The 20,223-nt window shown below is 41.9% G+C and overlaps 1 protein-coding gene across 1 annotated transcript; it reads right to left on the reverse strand.

The window, feature by feature from the left end:
* Nucleotides 1–7,693: 7,693 nt before the first annotated feature.
* Nucleotides 7,694–18,714, reverse strand: Mtnr1a (melatonin receptor 1A). Its single transcript, XM_057753080.1, has 2 exons — nt 18,522–18,714; nt 7,694–8,562 (listed from the first exon to the last, which is right to left on the reverse strand). Exons 1-2 carry the CDS (start codon nt 18,712–18,714, stop codon nt 7,694–7,696), a joined length of 1,062 nt encoding a protein of 353 aa, XP_057609063.1.
* Between the last annotated feature and the right edge of the window lie 1,509 nt (nt 18,715–20,223).

Raw genomic sequence — 20,223 nt, forward strand, 5'->3', positions numbered from 1 at the left:
CCCCTTCTCCCTTCTCTCTCCCCATCTCCCCTTACCCCCACCCCAAAGCTCCCAATTTTTGCCTGGCAATCTTGTCTACTCCCAATATCCAGGAGGATAACTATATCTTTTTCTTTGGGTTCACCTTTTTATTTAGCTTCTCTAGGATCACGAATTATAGGCTTAATTTCTTTTATTTTTGGCTACAATCCACTTATGAGTGAGTACATACCATATTCATCTTTTTGGGTCTGGGTTACCTCACTCAAGATAGTGTTTTCTATTTCCATCCTTTGCATGAAAAATTCAAGATGTCTTTTTTTTTTTTTTTCCGCTGAGTAATTTCACTATCTGCGAGGGCTAAATGGAGAAAATGAGTCTTAACAGACAAGAGTCCTGATGTATACAGCAACAGCAGCTCATTAGGATTTCTCTGTAACCTTAGCAACCACTGATAATGCTGCCAACACACTCTTTAATGACCTTATAGCCTCCGTGAACAGCTCTGTAGTAGGGTAAATGCATCTGGAGTGGTGGAAGTTCACTTTTTTACGAGGTGTTAGGAAAATATCTAACAGAATAGTATGCCTTTCAAAAGCCTCCGCAGAGGCCCTCTCTTTGGTGTGAGCCACTATGGTGCAAGATGAATTATTGGAAGGGGCTCTGCCAATCTGAACAATATGTTTCTGTAAATGTCATATTAAAGTAGTTAAAAGGAAAGAGTTGTATGTTTTAAAGATTTATTTATTTACATATATGGGTATTTTTCTCGAATGTGTATAATTTTACAATGTGAATGCCACCAAGAGGTCAGAAGAGGGTGTTAGATCTCCCAGAACTGGAGTTATGGATGGTTGTGAGCTGTCATGTGGGTTCTGGGAATTGAATCTGGGTCCTCTGCAGGAGCAAGGGCTCTTAACCACTGAGCCATCTCTCCAGCTCTTACAAGGATCATCAAATAAAGGGCATGGTGACAACGTAAGACCTACTAGTCCGTCTCCAGGAACAATGGCAGCTTCCATGCTCTTGCTTGAGTTCCTGCCCTCACAATGGCACAATGTATAACATTTAAAGGGTAATAGTGAAATTATATAAGCAGAGCCACAGTGTGAGTTTCAGTTAATTCCCCTGATTGCCATTTAAGTTCTCTTAAGGGTCTATCATTTCACTGTGTTCATTTGAATGAATAGATTTCCTTATTTTAGCTAGCTGACTTCCTTTCTTCCCCTGAAAAGATCTTACTTTGTAGCTCTAGCTGGCTTCACACTCTTGATCTTTCGCCACAGCCTCTCTGAAGTCTCAACAGATACATGCCATTGCACTACACCCAGCTGTCATGTGATTTTGAAAAAGATTCTGTTCTTGCCCTCAATATCCTATAATATATTGGGGAAATGGGATTCTTATTTTAGATACATAATAACTGTACATACTTCTGCACATGCAATGTGTATGATCAAAATTAGGGATTCTCGTTTGCATCTCTGTTGCTGTGTTAAAATATTGATCAAAAACCACTTAGTAAAGAAAAGGCTTATTTGACTTATTTCCATCATTGAGGGAAGCCAAAGCAGGAAGTAAAGACAGAAGCCTGGAGACAGGAACTGAAGCAGAGGGCATGGAGGAATAATGCTTACTAGATGCTTCCAGGATCACCATATTCAGCTGTCTTTCTCAAACAATCAGGCCCACCTGCCTAGGAATGGCACTGACCACAGAAGCATGTGTTCTACATCAATTAGCAATCAAGGAAAAGTGCCACAAATATGTCCACAGGACAATCTAGTGAATGCAATTCCTCAGTTGAGATTTTCTCTACCCAGATGTGCTGTGGGAGCACAATCTGCTCCTTCAGCCAATAGCCTTTAAGATACCAGCCCACTTGGGCATGGTCTCTTATACTGTAAAAGCAGTGGTAAGTAAATGTGTGCCCACTCTCTTGCTTCTGGCTCCTGCTTCCAGCTGCTAGACTGTCTTTCTGTTTGCGCAGAGGACTGTTGTAATGGGAGTCCCCTCTGTGTGTTGCTTTTCTTGGTTAATGAATAAAGAAACTGCCTTGGCCTGTTGATAGGACAGAACTTAGGTAGGCGGGGAAGACAGAATTGAATGCTGGGAAAAGGAAAGAGTTGGAGAGAGGCCATGGATCTACCGCCAGAGTAAGACATGCTGCTGAGACTTAGTCAATAAGCCACTGCCAGGTGGCCATACACAGATTAATAGAAATGGGATAAAATACCATGTAAGAGTTAGCTAATAAGAAGTTAGAGCTAATGGACCAAACAGTGTTTTAATTAATATAGTTTCTGTGTGACTATTTTGGTTCTGGGCAGCTGGGACAAACAAGCAGCCCTCTCCTTGCAACAGAGATATGTTCAGTTGACAACCATCGCATCAGGGTATTAAAATATCCATCTTCTCCAACATTTATTTTTGTATTGTAAATACTCAAAATTATTCTAGAATATATAGTAAGCAAATTACTCAGTGACACCTTGTTTGGCAACAGACACTTATTGCCAGATCTAACTCTATTCTGTATCAAATGACACTTCTCTACACCCCACCGCGTTTTCTCTTGCTGAAACTCTTGTGTTATTTTACTCTCTACTTCTTATGACCAAATTACTAGTTTTTCATACATTTGTGAGAGCATATAGTATTTGTGGTTTTGTGCCTGGTTTATTTTGCTTTCTCTGGTGACTCTTGAAGTCAATGTTATTCTTTTCATCTTCGTTTTTTTTTTCTGTCATTTTTGAGGTCTTCTTATTAGTGAGTTAAGTAAAACTTTACCATAAGCTTCTTAACTGTCTGAGAATTTGGGGCTAGATGAAGAGGGAACCATAATCCTTTACAGAAGTCCTGCTGACATATGTCCATCTCATTAGTGAACACGAGTGGAGATGAGGCATGAAAGCTCAAGATTCACCCACTGCCTTTTGGGGTTTGTCCTCATTAGGGTTACTATTGTTATGATGATACACCCTGACCACAAGCCAGTTGGGGAGAAAAGGGTTCATTTCGCTTACATTCCCATAGTGATGTCCATTAGGGAAGGAAGTCAGGGTAGGAACTCAAAAAGGGCAGGAATACAGAGGCAGGAGTTGGTGCAGAGGCCATGGAATAGTACAACTTGCTCCACATGACTTGCTCGGCTTGCTTTTTTATAGAAACCAGCACTAGTAGCATAGGGTTGGCTGGGCCAGCACAGTGAGCTGGGCCCTCCCCCATCAATCACCAAGTAAGAAAATGGCATACCAGCTTGCCTATAGCCTGATCTTACAGAGATATTTTCTCAGTGGAGGCTCTTTCCTCTCCAATGACTCCAGCTTCTGTCAATTTGACATAAAACCAGTCAGCAGGGGTTCTTTATTTTCCTGGCTTCCCCTCCTCATGCTATGACAAGAAGTTGATGAATGTCTGCTGAGGACGGCAGAAATCACCACCCTCTATACTTAATTGGCTTTTAATTGCTAGCAGATAATAGAAGACAAACTGAACTCTGAGAGCAACAGTAAATCATATTCATCTTTATACATGTGTTCACACAAACTTGCACATGTAACTTTTTAGCAAAACAAAGTATTTGCCGTCAAAGATTGCACTGTAATTCATCCTTGACAGCGACAGGGTGCATACATAAGCAAAAAGAAGTAAAAAACATCAACAGGATAATGTACATATTTTCAGAAATATAAATTTTGTATTAAAGAACTTCTTAAGGTTTTATTCAAATGTATACAGACTATAAGAAAACAGTTGAAAGAACAAAATAACAGAACTCAGATTGACATTGTATATTAAGCTACTTTGAATTATCTAAACATTACTGAATTAAGCATGGACCCTATAGCTCAATAGTCACAAAGTTAATGAAAAAAATCTTTACTAGTTATTCCCTACGATGCAAATGCACTCATTGATACGATTCTCAGTTCTGCATCATAAGCATTGATGCTCATCTGACATTTGTTTCTTGGTGCACCAAATCTCAAGAGATTTTAGGGGTTTGTTGATCATCATCACATGAATGAAAGACACCTCTAATTTTGTGTTATCCAAAACAGTTTCTTCACTTTGTGTTACTAAATTAGATATAATTACATCGAACACGGAAATGTGAGTGTTCTATCAGAAACTGGAGCACCAGATTGACACAGGAAAAGACATGACCGTTGTCTGATGTCTAAAGCAATAGTAACGAATTGGTTTTTAGTGAGTGTTATATTTGTGAACTGTGTACACAGAAAGGTATCCTCATAATAAAGGTACTATTTCATAGAAATATGCCATTATTTTACCATTATTAACAATATAGCCCAGAATCTTTGATTCTTCCAAGCTGTTGAAACCATTCACATCCCTCAGCAACACCAACATTACAAATTAGACACAAAGCAGCTATCTGGGTGATGCACACAGTATGAACCTATATGCACACAAACATACCAAAAGTTGGTTTACCATCAATTTTTGTTCTTTGATAAAACAAATACTCATTTATTATCAATGTAAGTAGTGATGACAAATAAAGCCACTTGCATTTATCCTGTAAATTTTCAGGAACACACCATCACAGACTTCTAGTGTCTGTGACCAACAGCCAAGAAGTGCAGAGAGTAAGTAATTTCACTACACAAGAACATTTTATAATCAGAGCTGTTTTGTTCTCAAACATAAAATCAAAGAAAGTAAAAGTAGGAAAGAAGAAGAAATTTTATGAGGTTTATTTTTTTTAAGGAAAAAGTTGCTAAAAATTACGCAACTAGTCAACGGTGGTGCTAGCATCTAACTCCAGCTACCCTAAAGGCTAATTCTGAAGCATCTACAAATTCAAAGCCTACATGGGTTACATAGTAGGTTCAAGTCCAATCTGGGAAGTTTAGTGAGACCCTTTCAAAATAACAAGGAAAAGAGTGGCTGGAAACAGCTGTGTTTGCCTAAAATTTATAAGGTCCTGTGTTTAATCTCCAATAACACAAACACACATAACACACACACACCCATGATTATTAAGCTCAGGAAACATAATAAATAATAATTGTGTGTTTTAAACTGACTGGAAATATATCTACTACATTCCAAATGGGTCTGCTTGTTCATTCTTAAATATTTAGTAACAGCACCAGAGGTAGTCCAAAAAATTCTAAACTATTATTTATTATGACATTCAGAATGAGTGTGCTTATTCAATAAGCAATTATGAATTTTAATATTTAAGATTGATTTATCCTATCCAATATCCTCCAAGAATACATAAAAGTCTAAAGATATATGGAGGGGAATGACATTGTCTAAACACGTAAATTATTTACACACATACACACATCTACATACTTAGTAATAAAATGTGCAGTTGGGGAAATTAAATTATTCCCCTCAATCTGTAATATCTATAAAGTCATTTCTGAGCAAATGATGGGGTTCTTTTATATGACAATGAAGACACTTACTATAATATATTCTTACCAGTTAGCTCACTTGTTCAGAGCATAGCGTAAATGTAGAATTTGTGATATGTCCCGATACGATGTTAAATATTATTTCAGCTATTTAAATTTTATTTGGATAAGAAGTAGAAATTTTGAACAAAAAACAATTGGGTAACATTTTGAAGATACAGCTTGTGCTTATATGGCTGAAGAGAGGGCTGGGCAGTTACGAGCATGCACTTTTACTGCAGTGAACTCTCGTTTGGTTTCCAGCACCAGGTCGTGTGACTTTCTTTCAATGTCCTGTGTCTTCTGCTTCAATGGAATCCAATGTCTCTGTCCTTCAAAGGTTCCTACACTCATGTGCACATACATCCACACAGAACATACATGCATTCACATAATTTAAAATGTGTAAAAGGTCTTAAAAATTGTGGGTATGTATACCCCAACAACAACCGCCTCCCACATAATTAAATATGTCCTGCATTTGCCAGGAGGAAAGGTTGATTAGAGAAGTCTTACGCTATAATCTCTAAACTTCCCAAAAAAAATTCCATGTAGATATACAGATAAAAACAAATATATCAAAATATAGTTTTTGCCTTGCTTGTGTGTATGTGTGAGAGCATGTGTGTGTACAGTCATCAACTTATGCTTTTACGTATCAGTTTTGTTATAGGTCTTTAACACGATGGGAAAACATACCAATAATTTTCAGCAAAGCATCGCATGTAACACCACAGTAGCCCCTAGCAGATGTCTGGGGTGATGCAAAGCCAGCATTTATAAAACCAGAGTTCTGTCTAACGTGCTTTGTTTCTGTTGGTTTTCACTCTAAGCCCCAAAATCTTGAGACAAACAAATACAGAAGTGAATTACTGAAGAGTATTGGTTTTGCACTTTCTGACCGGCAAGAGCTATTTGGTTTAAATTCCTTACTTATCCAATCAGATCACCAATCAAGAGCACTTGCTGTACTTGTCCCTAAGTTCTCCTGAACCCTTCATTTTTCAATGAACTGTCCAGATAATCCAGTCAATCCACAGAAATACAAAGTAGGGACAGAACACTAGGTCACATGCCCAACAAAGTTGAATAAATCTTTGTACTTAGCTAGCGCCTTCAAACAGTACAAGGACTGACATCTGAATCAAACTTTATGGTGGAGTGGCTCTTGGCCCACTGACGCCTGCAGCATGGTGCAGGGTAGCAAATATTTGGATTATCGATAGAGGTGCCCAGTATTGTGAATCTGTCAGCTGGATGGTGCGTGCTGCTAAGGTTCTTGCTATGGCTGTGGGGTCATTCGTAGATTCATGTTCAACTCTTCGCTCTTAATAGGAGGCTTTCATCTCACTTCCCCTTACTATTCCACGCGCTCACTTAGGAATAAAACAGATGACCCTTTTTGCTGTTAGAGATCTTTTTGAAGATGTGAGGACAAAGAAATCAGAGTCATCACTCTGTGTCTCTTGTGGACTAGTTCCAGGGTCCCCAACACCAAGCATCTGGAAACCTGAAGATGCTCACAGCACTTAGAGAAAATTGAGGCAGTGTTTGTATATAACTGACCCATATCCCTTACACATGTAGTGCTTTAAATCGTTGCTGGGTTACATGCAATGCTTAGTACACTATAAACATTACGCTGTATCATTGAGGAGACGGCGACAAGAAGAACCATGCCCCTGTTCAGCACAGATGGAGTTTTCGTGACTATTTTTATTCTGCCACAGGTAAGGAGGGACGCTTGCACTGAAGACAGTGGGTTAGTCCCAGAAATACAGAGACCACCCTAATGAGCATCAAGTTGTACTATTCTGATTTCTAGACAAAAGAAAGAAAACACATGTGGCGGCGCAAATGAATGCAGACAGATTATATAGATATATACAGCTTTAATAAGGAAATAGACTTACAGGACCACAGGTTCCCTCGGAGCACAGCGGAGCAAGAGAAAAAAAGGGCTGCTGGGATCACTCCCGGCAGATTTATCCGTAAACATTAGCCCGAGGCGAACACGCCCCCAATGGGTGGGGCTATATCCCTACAAACACAGAAAGCAGTGAGACCACCAGCCAGTGTAGGTACAGAAAGCGGTGAGACCACCAGCTAGCGTGGCTACAGAAAGCGATGAGACCACCAGCTAGCGTGGCTACAGAAAGCGGTGAGACCACCAGCTAGCGTGGCTACAGAAAGCGGTGAGAGCACCGGCCAGCATGGGTACAGAAAGCGGTGAGACCACCAGCCAGGGTGGGTGATTTGCTGGCACCACCGGCCTTTTAAACACAGTCCATCTTTATTAAATTATTATTGGCTTTTAATGGAGCACGCCGACATTTAATCTTTTCTGCTGCATCGTTTGAGCTGTCCACAAAGAACATCTTGGCTGTGCACAACGAGACGACAATTCTTTTGTATTCCTGTCTGAAATTTTGGTTCAGGAGTCCGTATATAATTGCATTGAGGCAGCTGTTGAAATATGCCATGTAGTAGCTAGCCACAAACAGCCACTCTGGAATCCTGGGGACCATGGTGGCAGGGTCCGAGGCCACAATGAGCCCGATGAAGTTGAGTGGGGCCCAGCAGATGGCAAAAAGCACAAAAACGACAAACATGGTGACGAAGTTCCTGAAGTCCTGTGGCTTCAGTTTGGGTTTGCTGTCAGGTTTGACCCTCCGTCTGACCTGGAGAACCAGGATCCAGATTCTTAAGTAGCAGAAGATGACGATAACCATCGGCACAATGAAATGGAAAACCACCAATGATATCGTGTACACCGAGCTGACAGACTGGGTGAAGGTACAGGAGTAGATCCGGGGATCATACTGGAGAGTTCCGGTTTGCAGGTTGGGCATAATGGCGACAAGGGTCAACATCCATATCAGGAACACATTGCAGAGGGAGTTCTTGTTACTGTATAGTCTGTCATACTTGAGACTGTGGCAAATGTAGCAGTAGCGGTTAATGGCGATCCCGGTGATGTTGAAAATTGAGGCAACGACGCTCAAACCCATCAGAAATGCACTAATTTGACAGTGCACATAACCCAGATTCCATCCATTGTTAATTACGGATGCCAGCACCAAGGGATATGGGTAAACAGCCACCACAAGGTCTGCCACAGATAAGCTCACCACAAATAAATTTCCTAAGAGAGGAAGATGTGTAAAACACAGGTTAGCACCAGTATTATATGTATTGCATCTTTAAAGATTTATTTAATATGATATGATACAATGTTCTACCCGCATGTATACCTGCCAGAAGAGGGCACCAGATCTCATTATGAATGGTTGTGAGCCACCATGACCTTGCTGGAAATTGAACTCAGGACCTCTGGAAGAGCTGCCAGTGCTCTTAACCACTGAGCCATCTCTCCAGCCCCCCAGCATTATATCTTTAAACACATGTTAAAGAAAGGGGAATTTGGAAAGATAGCCAGTGCAACTTGTGTGCAAGCTTGAGGACTGGATTTTGGGTTTTCAGAACCCATCTGAAAGCCCTGTGGGCTTGGGTACCTACCTATAATGCCAGTGCAAAGGAGGTGGAATCATGGGATCCCCAGAGTGAGCTGACTAGCCAGATTAGTAACAATGGCAAGCTCTGGGTGCATTTGAGAGAGTCTGCCTCAAAACTTAGTTGTAGAGTGATGGAAGAAGACACCAATATCAAGCCCTAATCTCACACCCATGAACTTACACAAACAGACAGACAGACAGACATACATGCAACTATATATGCTCATGTAGCATATATACTTCCATATGCTTAAGAAAGGAAGGGTGGGAAGGCAGAAGAGACAGACAGGGGTAAGGTCGGGGAGGGACATGGGACATGTTCTTTTTGCAGCTTGGATGACCTGAAACCATGTGGCATTATTGTCATGTGATAAATGAAATAAATGCCACCAATAAGCCTCAATGTTGCCCTTGCTGGATCAAGTCCACTTTATGAGTTTCTGTATATCCAGAACATCCTATTTCCCAAAGTATGGAATTTCGGATGAATTTCTCTTCTTGTAACCAGTCTCAAGATCCTTAGACATCCGTGCTGTCTTTTATCTGGGATCTCACTTGAGAAATCTGGCATCGCCTTACTTCTCAATTCAGCTATGAATTCCTTAAATTCCAGATCTCTGATCTCTCTGGTCATTGCAAAGCTTTAAAGGGGCCCCCGACTTCTGGTGTTGGAGGTTATGTATCTTTGTCCTAAGAGAAAAGGGCTCCTCCATCAGTTTCTGGTTTTGAGTAGTGGCGCCATCTCTTATTAGCCATGGAACTGAACCAAGGTGCTTCACTTTTCCAAGGTTCCAGGTCTTCTCCTGTGATAGAGAGATGTTGGATAGTGTCTCCTAGTGCCAAGGTCCCAGGTCTTCTCTATGGTAGAGAGATGTTGGATAGTGTCTCCTAGTGTCAAGTGAGCCCTAGACAAGGCAGTTATATTAAGCACTGTGAACTGTCTGCCACCCACATGAAAATTGGTTAGGTTCTGCAACTCCCTCCCTCAAACCAAAAGGAAAGCTAGAAATCCTTTTGTATAACAAGATTAGGACATTGAACCATGAATATTCCGAATAAGTGGTAATCTGTCCTAATTGAACACATTTTTCAAAGACCCTAGCTAAATTTTATGAGATATTCTACCAATGTAATCTTTCATTTTTTGTGGCTTAAAAAAAAAGCTCTATTTCTTGATATCCCTTGTCTTTTTAATGCTCCTCAATCCAGTTTTGAAAATTTTGCTAATTTTTCAAGTCCATCCTGAATGCACATGCCCACATCCTTTTCTTATTTGCCCAACCGAACATAAGCAGCTCCCCCTTTGAAGATGCCGAAATTATTTTATTTATACTGCACTTAATTTGGAATAGGTTATAATACATTCTGTTCAATAAGAAGATTAGCAATGCATATAAGGTTCTAGGAAACTGAGTAGGAACAGACAGGAAGGCAAAACTGTAACAGAATCGAGAACAAGTTTGATGTCTAGCTGTAGAAATGGATAGAACACTAATCTATGTGGAACGACACAGGGTTGAGAATAGAAACATGACCTTGTGGGATAGGGAAGCATCTCAGATGGAAAAAGAATTGACGCACGGGCATAAGGACCCAACTTTGGATCCCCAGCACCCATGTTAAAAGTGAAGCATGGTAGCACACAGCTGTAACCACAATGATGGGAACATGGAGCTAGGTGGGGCCCCGGAGCTCACTGTCCATTCTTTTTAGCCAGAGAGGAGCTCCAGGATCAGGAGAAACCTTGTTTCAAAAACCAGCAAGGAAAATATTGGAAGAAGATGATCAGTAACAACTTTTTATCCCCACAAACACACACACACACACACACGTGTGCACTTCCCACATATATACACAGCCCAACACACGTGTATCATATCACCTCCACCACCCAGAAGAATACATGGTCTTAAATTGTCAATAATTATGACAAAATGATATAGTACTCTTACCTAGTAGTATCCTTAAGTGAGAGGAAGGAAGGAAGGAAGGAAGGGAGGGAGGGAGGAAGGGAGGGAGGGAGGAAGGGAGGGAGGGAGGAAGGGAGGGAGGAAGGGAGGGAGGAAGGGAGAAAGAAATCTCCCTACATTTCTTAAATGTAACACATGCAAACACAGCAAAGGGGACAAAGCCATCTATCTGATAAACACAGCTACATAGAAACTCTGGCTTAATTTTTCCCCAAACATTTGTAAAATGAAATTAATCCAAGAAAAATTAAACAAAGGATTTAATTAATGTAGTTAATTGAGTAGTAATGAAGCATAATTGCTGTAAAAGACATGATGGATCAAAGCCACACACACACACATCAGACTATGACATTGTCTGTGGTTTGAATTTTAAGCTCTTTAAAAATAAGTCTCCACTAAGTCATTTTACCACACGCCGTTCTGGGTGTAAACATACTGTTTTGATGCTACTTCAGTGTGTAGCTGGGTTTCATTAGATATCATTTTAAACTATTAAATATTTTGAGCTAAAATGGGCTGACTCCGGATCTGAACTATTTCACTTGTAATTTCAAATGATCTGTGAGGAAAAAATAATTTGCCATTAAACCTTTAGTTTAGACTCATAGCCAGTTTTTCAAGAACGGACTTTTAAAGACTCTGGGAAGATGGGGCGGGGGTACAGTGACTGCCGCACAAGTATCACAACCTGAGCTAACACTCCTCGCACCCCTGTAAAATGCCAGGCATGGTTACCTATGCCCACGGTCCTGATGCTGGACAGGTGGCGATACAGAATCCCAGAATTCATTAGTGAACTATTCTAGGCAAATCAGTGAGCTATGGTTCACTGGGAGAGTGTGACTCAAAACCTAAGGTAGAGAGTAACTGATAAAAATATCCAGTGTCTACCTGTGGCCTACAAACACATGCGCAGACATGTACTGTACATTTATCCATACCTGCACACACATGCATGCATATGCATACACACATGTAACATATACAAATATATGTACAGGCACCTAAAGTATTTGCTTTTACAGCAATTTCTTTCTGAAAACTTTCAGTGCATTTCTTACATCATGGCTGACTGCTTTTCATCTTCCTTCTTTAATTGTAGTGAAAGAAACAGGAACTTTCAGTATGAAGCTTCTTCTGTCTTAATTGTCTGGCGGTAACAACGTAATTTACATGATCAAACCCAGGCAAACGTCCCTGTGGGTGCTGTTGGAGATGCAAACCTGAGGAGAATACACTCTCTCTGGGAGTACAATCTAGAAATGGGGGAAAATGAGGTCTACAAACAAGCACGCGAATATCTGCCTTTGGAGAAGGCAGAATCTGTCTAGGTGAGACCCAGATACCCCTCTGACCTCCACTTAGATGAGTCCTGACTCTGGTCTTCTTCCTGGGATTGCAGGCATCTGGGTTCCTTTGGTCTGACTTGAACAAAAGAGAATTCTAGACACTGAATGGTATTTCCCTATAGGATGTCCTGTCCACTGGGATGGAATTGCTCAAGACATGCTTCTAACTAAGGAATGTATGGTACAATGACAGGGACATGCTCTTCGATTTCACTGGGTTGGTCATGTTTCCCACCTTGGAATATTGGTTTTGAAGGTTCATTCAAAAGCTAACTAAGTCATCCTGTGGTAGGGATACCCCAGGATGGGACATGAGTATTAAATCTGCAATTCGTCTCTAGTATTAACCTCATACCAAAGATTCGCTGGTCATCAAATCAAAGGTTTTAGCTTTTCTTCTCAGTCACACTAGTGACTCCTAACCAAACTGTTTGCTTCCTGTCTTCTACCTTTGCAACTTTAGGTTTCGGCCATAGGTCACAGGCATCCTAAAATATCAGTCTGCCCAAACACTTGTGTAGATTAGAACAGAGAGGCTAAAGGCTTATTTCCAAGGAAGACACACCAGCAAGTGAGCCCATGGTTTCATTAAACTGAAAGTGGACGCTGACGTTAATATACTTTGGGCTCCTCATTTCAGTGAATCAGTGGGAAAATTTTCAAATGAAAGGGTAATGTTTCGACAATAATAACAGAGAATTAAAGATCATTAGCCCTGCTGTGGGTGGTGGTCTTTGCTTCCTTACTACTTCTCCTCAATCTTAACCTGTTGGGAGCAGTGAGACCCCAGATTCTGAATTTCTTGTAATCCCCTGATCTGAGTGCCTACAGCTGCTCTGGGCACGAGACCTTCAGGAGTTCCTGATGGCAGGAGAGTGGTTTCTGGTGGGTTTGGCTGGGGCGTGGCTATTTCTATATAATCTGCCCCTGAACACAATAAAGGGGGCATTCTTGGGGAATTCAAGGATGACCTGTGCCGCTGTCTCTCTGTCTGTGTGTGTCTATGTATTTTAACCTCCAGCCCCCTTGCCCGAAGCTCGCAAACTGGGTGCCAGCGCACAGAGCGCAGACACAGGGGTGCGGTGCGCAGCATTAACCTGTCTGTGAAAACTTAGACAAAGTAAACAATTCAATTGTACTAAACAGTAGCTCCAAATCACTAAATCCAAAAGAAAATCACCATCATTATTTATAATAAGAAAATCATGTTGCTTGTTTACATATTAAAATTAAACCAAAGATAGGAAATGAAAGAGAAAAAGACTAACAATAAGAGAGTATGAAACAAGATTTTCATAAGAGGGATTTTTAAGAGCGGGCACAGATAGGTGGTCAGTGTTGGAAAAAGCTCTTACTGCTCTTGCAGAGGACCTGGGTCGCTCTGAAATACCCACAAAGCCGCTAATAGCTGCCTGCAACTCCAGTTCCAAGGGATCAACATCCTCTTCTGGCCTCCTTGAGCTGGACAGTTTTTCTGTCGTGTTAATATGCTTTGATTCTCATATCTCTTTATTTCATGTCTTGTTCTCATCTATTACATAAGATAACTTCTTAACTATTGGATAAAAAAGGTATGCATATTGAAGAAACAGGTGACACTCGGAATTGATATTACACAATGAGTATGTGTATCTAATCCTCAAAGTTATGTCGCTTCTTTGTGACAAAAACTTCCAGAAGCATTTCTTCTAGCGTTTCGAGATACACACCGTACACTGTGCATTCTCTATCCCTAACCCCCCACCGTGAGCTAGCAGACCCGAACTTCTTTCCCTTCTCTGCCACTCAGTTCCCATTGGCCAACCTGTCCTGCCCCTCCCTGAGGCACTTCTCATCCTGTGCCTGGCTTATTTCACTTTAAATCACAAAATAATGTAACAATTTCAATTTTGAATTTATGCCTTATCTTCATCTGAAAGTAAAATGAACAAACACTTTAGAGTAATTGATAGAAAGACATCTCTTTGAAAGTAGGTGTCATATATTTTTTAGAGTATTTAAGGATGTTTTATTATTCTCTGTATTATTTGGGGTGTTGTAGGAGGAGTTAGTTCCTGGCCACTTAGCCCCAAAATTATCACACAGAAACTGTATTAATTAAAACACTGCTTGGCCCATTAGTTCTAGCTTCTTATTGGGTAACTGTTAAATATTAATTTAACCCATTTCTATTAATCTATGTATCGCCATGTGGCTGTGGCTTACTGGCTAAAGTTCCAGTGTCTGTCTCTGGCAGAGCTACATGGCTTTTCTCTGGCTCTTCCCTTCTTTCTCCCAGCATTCAGTTCCATCTTCCCCACCTACCTCTGTTCTGCCCTGTCATAGGCTCAAACCAGCTTTCTTTATTAACTAATCATATTCACAGCATACAGAGGGGAATCCCACATCAGGTGTGTGTGTGTGACGTACATGTGATGTGTGCATATATGTGCACATGTATGTCCATTTTTCCTGTGTGCAAAGGCCACGGGCAGACATTGTGTCTCCTATCACCCCTCACCATATTCCCTTAAGACCAGGCCTCACAAAGCCTGCTACTCACTGTTTCAACTAGGCTGGCTGGCCTATGCCTCTTTGGGTCTGCCTGTCCCTGGTTCTCAATGTTTGAGTTACAATCATGTGTGTCCATGTCCAACTATTAAGTCAGTGCTGGGGATTTGAACTCATGTCCTTCCTCATGAGTGCACAATAAATACCCTTACCCACTGAGCTATCTCTTCATCCTCTAGAAGCCATGCTTTACACAAGTTTAGAACCGAGTCTTTCCCTCTGACCCATCATCAAACCCATCATCAAAACTTTAACTGTCATTCATATTCTACCTCACACTGTAGGAACACAATGAGTGTCTATCCAAATGAACATTCAATTCAATCAGCATGCAGACAGCTCAGTACCGAGGCAGGCAAGCAGCCTTTCCAGTTGTGTGCATTAACAACTCAAATTACCTGCAACAATTTGAATAATATTCAGCAATCCTTCCTGCTCCCTCCTCCGAGACTAATCCCTTCAATGTGATTGTCATAAATGGGTAGCTCTCTAAAGAAGACTTGTTTGAGCACTTCAGCCAGAAAAAAACTAAAAGTGTCTCCAGTGTGCAATGCTATTAAAATTCAGTGAAATTTTCTATACCTCCAGTGTGGTCAACTTGCTTGGCCGACCTAATTGAGAGGTGAGAAGAATGCAGGGACCAATTAAAGAACTGACAAGAGAGTAGAGTAAACAAAGTCAGCAATGCACGCAGAGTTCCATGCACGCACCGACATATCTTTAAGAAATGGACGGAAATAGAAAACACTATCCTGAGTGAGGTAAGCCAGACCCAAAAAGATGAACATGGGATGTACTCACTCATAATTGGTTTCTGGCCATAAATAAAGGACATTGAGCCTATAATTCGTGATCCTAGAGAAGCTAAATAAGAAGGTGAACCCAAAGAAAAACATATAGTCATCCTCCTGGATATTAACCTTCATCAGGTGATGAAAGGAGACAGAGACAGAGATCCACATTGGAGCACCGGACTGAAATCCCAAGGTCCAAATCAGGAGCAGGAGAGAGAGCACGAGCAAGAAACTCAGGACTGCGAGGGGTGCACCCACACACTGAGACAATGGAGATGTTCTATCGGGAACTCACCAAGGCCAGCTGGACTGGGTCTGAAAAAGCATGGGATAAAACCGGACATGCTGAACATAGCGGACAATGAGGGCTGCTGAGAACTCAAGAACAATGGCAATGGGTTTTTGATCCTACTGCACGTACTGGCTTTGTGGGAGCCTAGGCAGTTTGGATGCTCACCTTACTAGACCTGGAACGAGGTGGGTGGTCCTTGGACTTCCCACAGGGCAGGGAACCCTGACTGCTCTTCAGGCTGATGAGGGAGGGGGACTTGATTGGGGGAGGGGGAGGGAAATGGGAGGCGGTGGCGGGGAGGAGGCAGAAATCTTTAATAAACAAATAAAAATAAATAAAAAAAACCAACAACAACAAAAAAGAAATGCCCATTGATGGCATCTTTGATGGTCTAGAGCACGCGAGTTTCTGTTGAAGAAGGCAGGGTCTCTCTGCCAGCCTGACAACCTAAGGGAGAGAAGTCAATACAGCTGGTCCTAAATCAGGGTTTACCTGTATATCTTTTCCACTCATGTCTTGTTTGTATAAACAAATATTGAGAAATGCATGAATTAACTCACTCAGCAAGCAAGATGGTAGGCGACTTACAGTGTCCTGTAAATCTGCAACTTAAAAAAATGAATTGAACTGAATTTGATCATAATTTATTCATACAGAATCCTTTGGAGAATTTCCTAGGTATTTTTAAAAACAAACTTAATGGCAAATCTTTATTTTAGATAGTGTCATGAATTATATACTCCAGTTATAGCTAAGAATTCCATATTTACACGTTCTGGAACTTCTTAAAAACATGTATTTTGCTTTTAATTATGTGTACATGTGTGTGTGTGCGTGCAAGGTTTGGGCATTTGAATACAGGTGCCTATGTAGGCCAGAAGAAGGATTCGAATTCCCTGGAGCTGGAGTTATAGGCGGTTGTGAGCCATCCAACAGGGGTTTTTGGAGTTGAATTTCAGTTTTCTGCAAGAGCAGTACATGCTCTTAACTGCTGGGCCATGTGTCCAGCATTCTGGAACATTTGGTTACACACACACACACACACAGAGAGAGAGAGAGAGAGAGAGAGAGAGAGAGAGAGAGAGAGACCATTTGTAATGATTATAATACATATATGAGTTATAATACCGAAGAATTGACCTGTGAAGCATCTCTGCCTTATTATGTCTTTGTTCCTACTCTTACTCCTGTTGCTTCTCCATTATCACCTAGTGCAGTGCACCACACCCGTCTGCGCTCTATATGCTACCATACAGTTCATGAATGGGGGAAGGGGCTAGAGATTGAAACACACAAAGACACACAGATAGAGACACGGGTCATCCTTGAAACAGGAATGCCCCACCCCTTACTGTGTACCAGAGCTGCTTATCTAGAGATTCTTAACTGATAGTCACGCCCCAACCAAAACCACCAGAAACCACTCTCCTGCCATCAGGAACTCCTGAGGGTCTTGTGCTCAGAGCAGCTGCAAGCATTACAAGTTGTTTACCAGAAATTCAGGATCTGGGGGGGGGGGGTTTCACAGCTCCCAACAACCTAGCATTACCATTTCCTTCATGCTCAAACAAGAACTTCCAGTGTTAAGGGAAGGGCAGAGACCCACACAGGCAACTACAGCATCAGCAGGGATGAAAATGGTACAGGGAAGTTACTATCATGGCAGTTTCTGTGGGAGCACAGGAAGGGCCTATTCCATGTTGAAGGACGAAGGGCGTCCCTCTGGAAAGGACTTTAAGAATGGACAAGACGTCCAACAGTGTATAGGGAACATGGGCTTCATGTGAGCCAGAGTTTGAATATGCACGAAAGTCTACTATTTTGTTAATTTTCACCCTTAGTTTATATCCTATAAGGCTTTATTTGCCAGATAACCGAATTTTGAACAGGCAGGATGCTGTTGTCTTGTTTTACTTTAGTATAATGTAGATACAGAAAAAAAAAAAAAAACCAATCCAGAGCCTGCAATGCTGCTTTTTAGCAAACCAAAACCAAACCAAACAAAACCAAACAATAAAGTCCAAAATGTCTATCTAGCATTATTTTCTCCATCTTTTTCAAAGTATTTTCATAGGCATCATCTCCCTTGATAACTGCAAAAATTACAACAGAGCATTGTGTGGGACAAAGCCATTTGTCCCCTCTCCCAGCATCCTTAGGACCACCTCCCCACTCACCCCCCCATACCCCCACCCCCCCGAACTGTATGCTATTTGATGAAAAACCTACACTTGGCAACAAAATAGAAACAGCAGCTCTGTCATTTTGGCCGCTTATGCATCTGCTCATATTTCAGCGAAGTTGGGAAAACTGATTTATATGCAAATCCAAACAATTGATGAGTTCGTTGATCTAATTTGAAAAGTTGTCTTGAGGAATTTACTCAGCCGGTACCCGATGTAATGAACCCGATGATCAGAAAGCAAGAATAAAGAGAGGCCCCTGAAGGGAACAGAAATCTCTAAGGACTGAAGAGAAGGCATCTTAGAGGGGCGGGGTAAAGAGAAGATAGCCCATATTCTCTAGGAGGAAAAATGATTCAAAGTCCCGTTTCTCAGAAACCGACTCTCTGAACTTTTCTTGCTGTCCCACAAGGGGGCTAGCGCTGGGAGACGTGCTGGGAGCCCCTACCTGCGTTCCTGAGCTTCTTGTTGCGATACACAGACAGGATGACCAGCAAATTGCCCAGGATGTCCACCACGATGGTGAAGATGAGGATGGAGGCCAGTGTAGTCGCCAGCCACGACGGCCGCGGCCGCCCATCCTCCCCGCTGCCTGGTACCTGCTGAGAGGCATTGAGCAGCGCGCTGCCATTGTCCCTCATGGTCCCCTGGGTGCCTCACCGCAGCACAGCCACGGCCATCGTCCCGTCGCTCCGTCGCCCCGGGCCCTCGAGTGACCAGCTCTGCTCCCGCCCTCTCCGCCACTTTTTATGGCTGGGCACAACTCTCGCGCGCCTACTTTGCATCTTTAAGGCTGCTTCGCGGCGGTCCTGGCCGCTCCAGCCCCTCCCGCTGGCCGGACACTTTCTCTGCACTTGGCCACTGCCGTCTGCTGACACTGCTGGGCAACTTGGACGCCAAGGTCCCGCAGCGCGTGCACATTGCGCCCCCGTGCGGCGAGACTCGGCGAGACAGGTGAAACCGTCAAGCGGAGGGAAAACAAGGAAGCTAGCTTTAGGAAAGATCTTCAGTTTCCTTCTTGGATCTGAACCTTGCACGCAGAACTGACACAGGGCACGGGCTTGAACCCTAACCAGGACTGAAGTAGATAACTTAGCCACTAGATGCCCTAGATTCCTTATCGGCAGAGTGGGGGTGAAATAGACTCTCATCAACTTTATAGTCACTGACGTGTAAAACTAAGATAATAATGAAATAAAAAGGGACGCCTTTTTGCTCTGAAAACGCACCATTTAATGTCTGTGCTGAATATTTTGAGTAAATGAAAAGCCGAGTATTTGCAGATGATTGGTGTGTGTCTTCGTTTGAGAATATCAGTGACAACAGGAATACAAGGTGAGAAAGCGGATGTGCACCACAATGTAAGTAAGATTGCTGGGGAATGGATCAGCCAGTTCGGTACAAAAAGAAGCAAAATCCCAAGACGTTCTGAGACGCAGGAAAGGAGGTTTACAGAAACTAGGAGACATCTGATGTTCTCATATTGGACACTTAACATTTTCATGTTCTCACTGTATTTTATACCAGCCGAATTCCCAAACATCTCCAGAGTTCCACTGAAGGATGAGAGGAAAATAGAGGAAAGGAAATTTGAATAAGATGAATAGCAGAAAAAAAATGTGATCTTACAATATTAAAATATACATCAAAAATTAAGCAACGAGGCAGAGCGGTTTTGTGTTGTAGCCCTGGAAGTCAGGAAAGGAGGATGGTTACCAGTGTGAGGACAGCCTGGGCTGCACCAACAACCAGTGCTGTAGTATAAGGTCCTGTCTCCGCACGTTATATTAAGCAAAGCTGTTAGCCGTTATATTTGTCAACAATTCAAGAAGAAATAAAATATAGGATAGAGGGGCCTGAACACGCAGCTTTGGTTGATAGAGTGCTTATCCAGTAACTGTGAAATCCTGGAGTTAATTCTCAGTACTGAATAAACTAGATATTATAGCTCAGTAATACAAACCCAGCAGAGAGAAGGCAGAGGGTCAGAGGTTCAACATTGTCCTTGGCTATTCAGAAGAACCTTGGAATGTGTGAGATGCTGTGGGGGGCAGAGGGGGGGAGAAAAGAAACACAGATTTAAGAAGCCTACCATTTAAATTAGCAAGAAGAGGATTCGATGACAAAAGCAAAGACATACATTTAAGGAA

The sequence above is a fragment of the Chionomys nivalis genome, chromosome 20, assembly GCF_950005125.1.
Source record: "Chionomys nivalis chromosome 20, mChiNiv1.1, whole genome shotgun sequence".
In the NCBI taxonomy this organism is placed as follows: Eukaryota; Metazoa; Chordata; class Mammalia; order Rodentia; family Cricetidae; genus Chionomys; species Chionomys nivalis.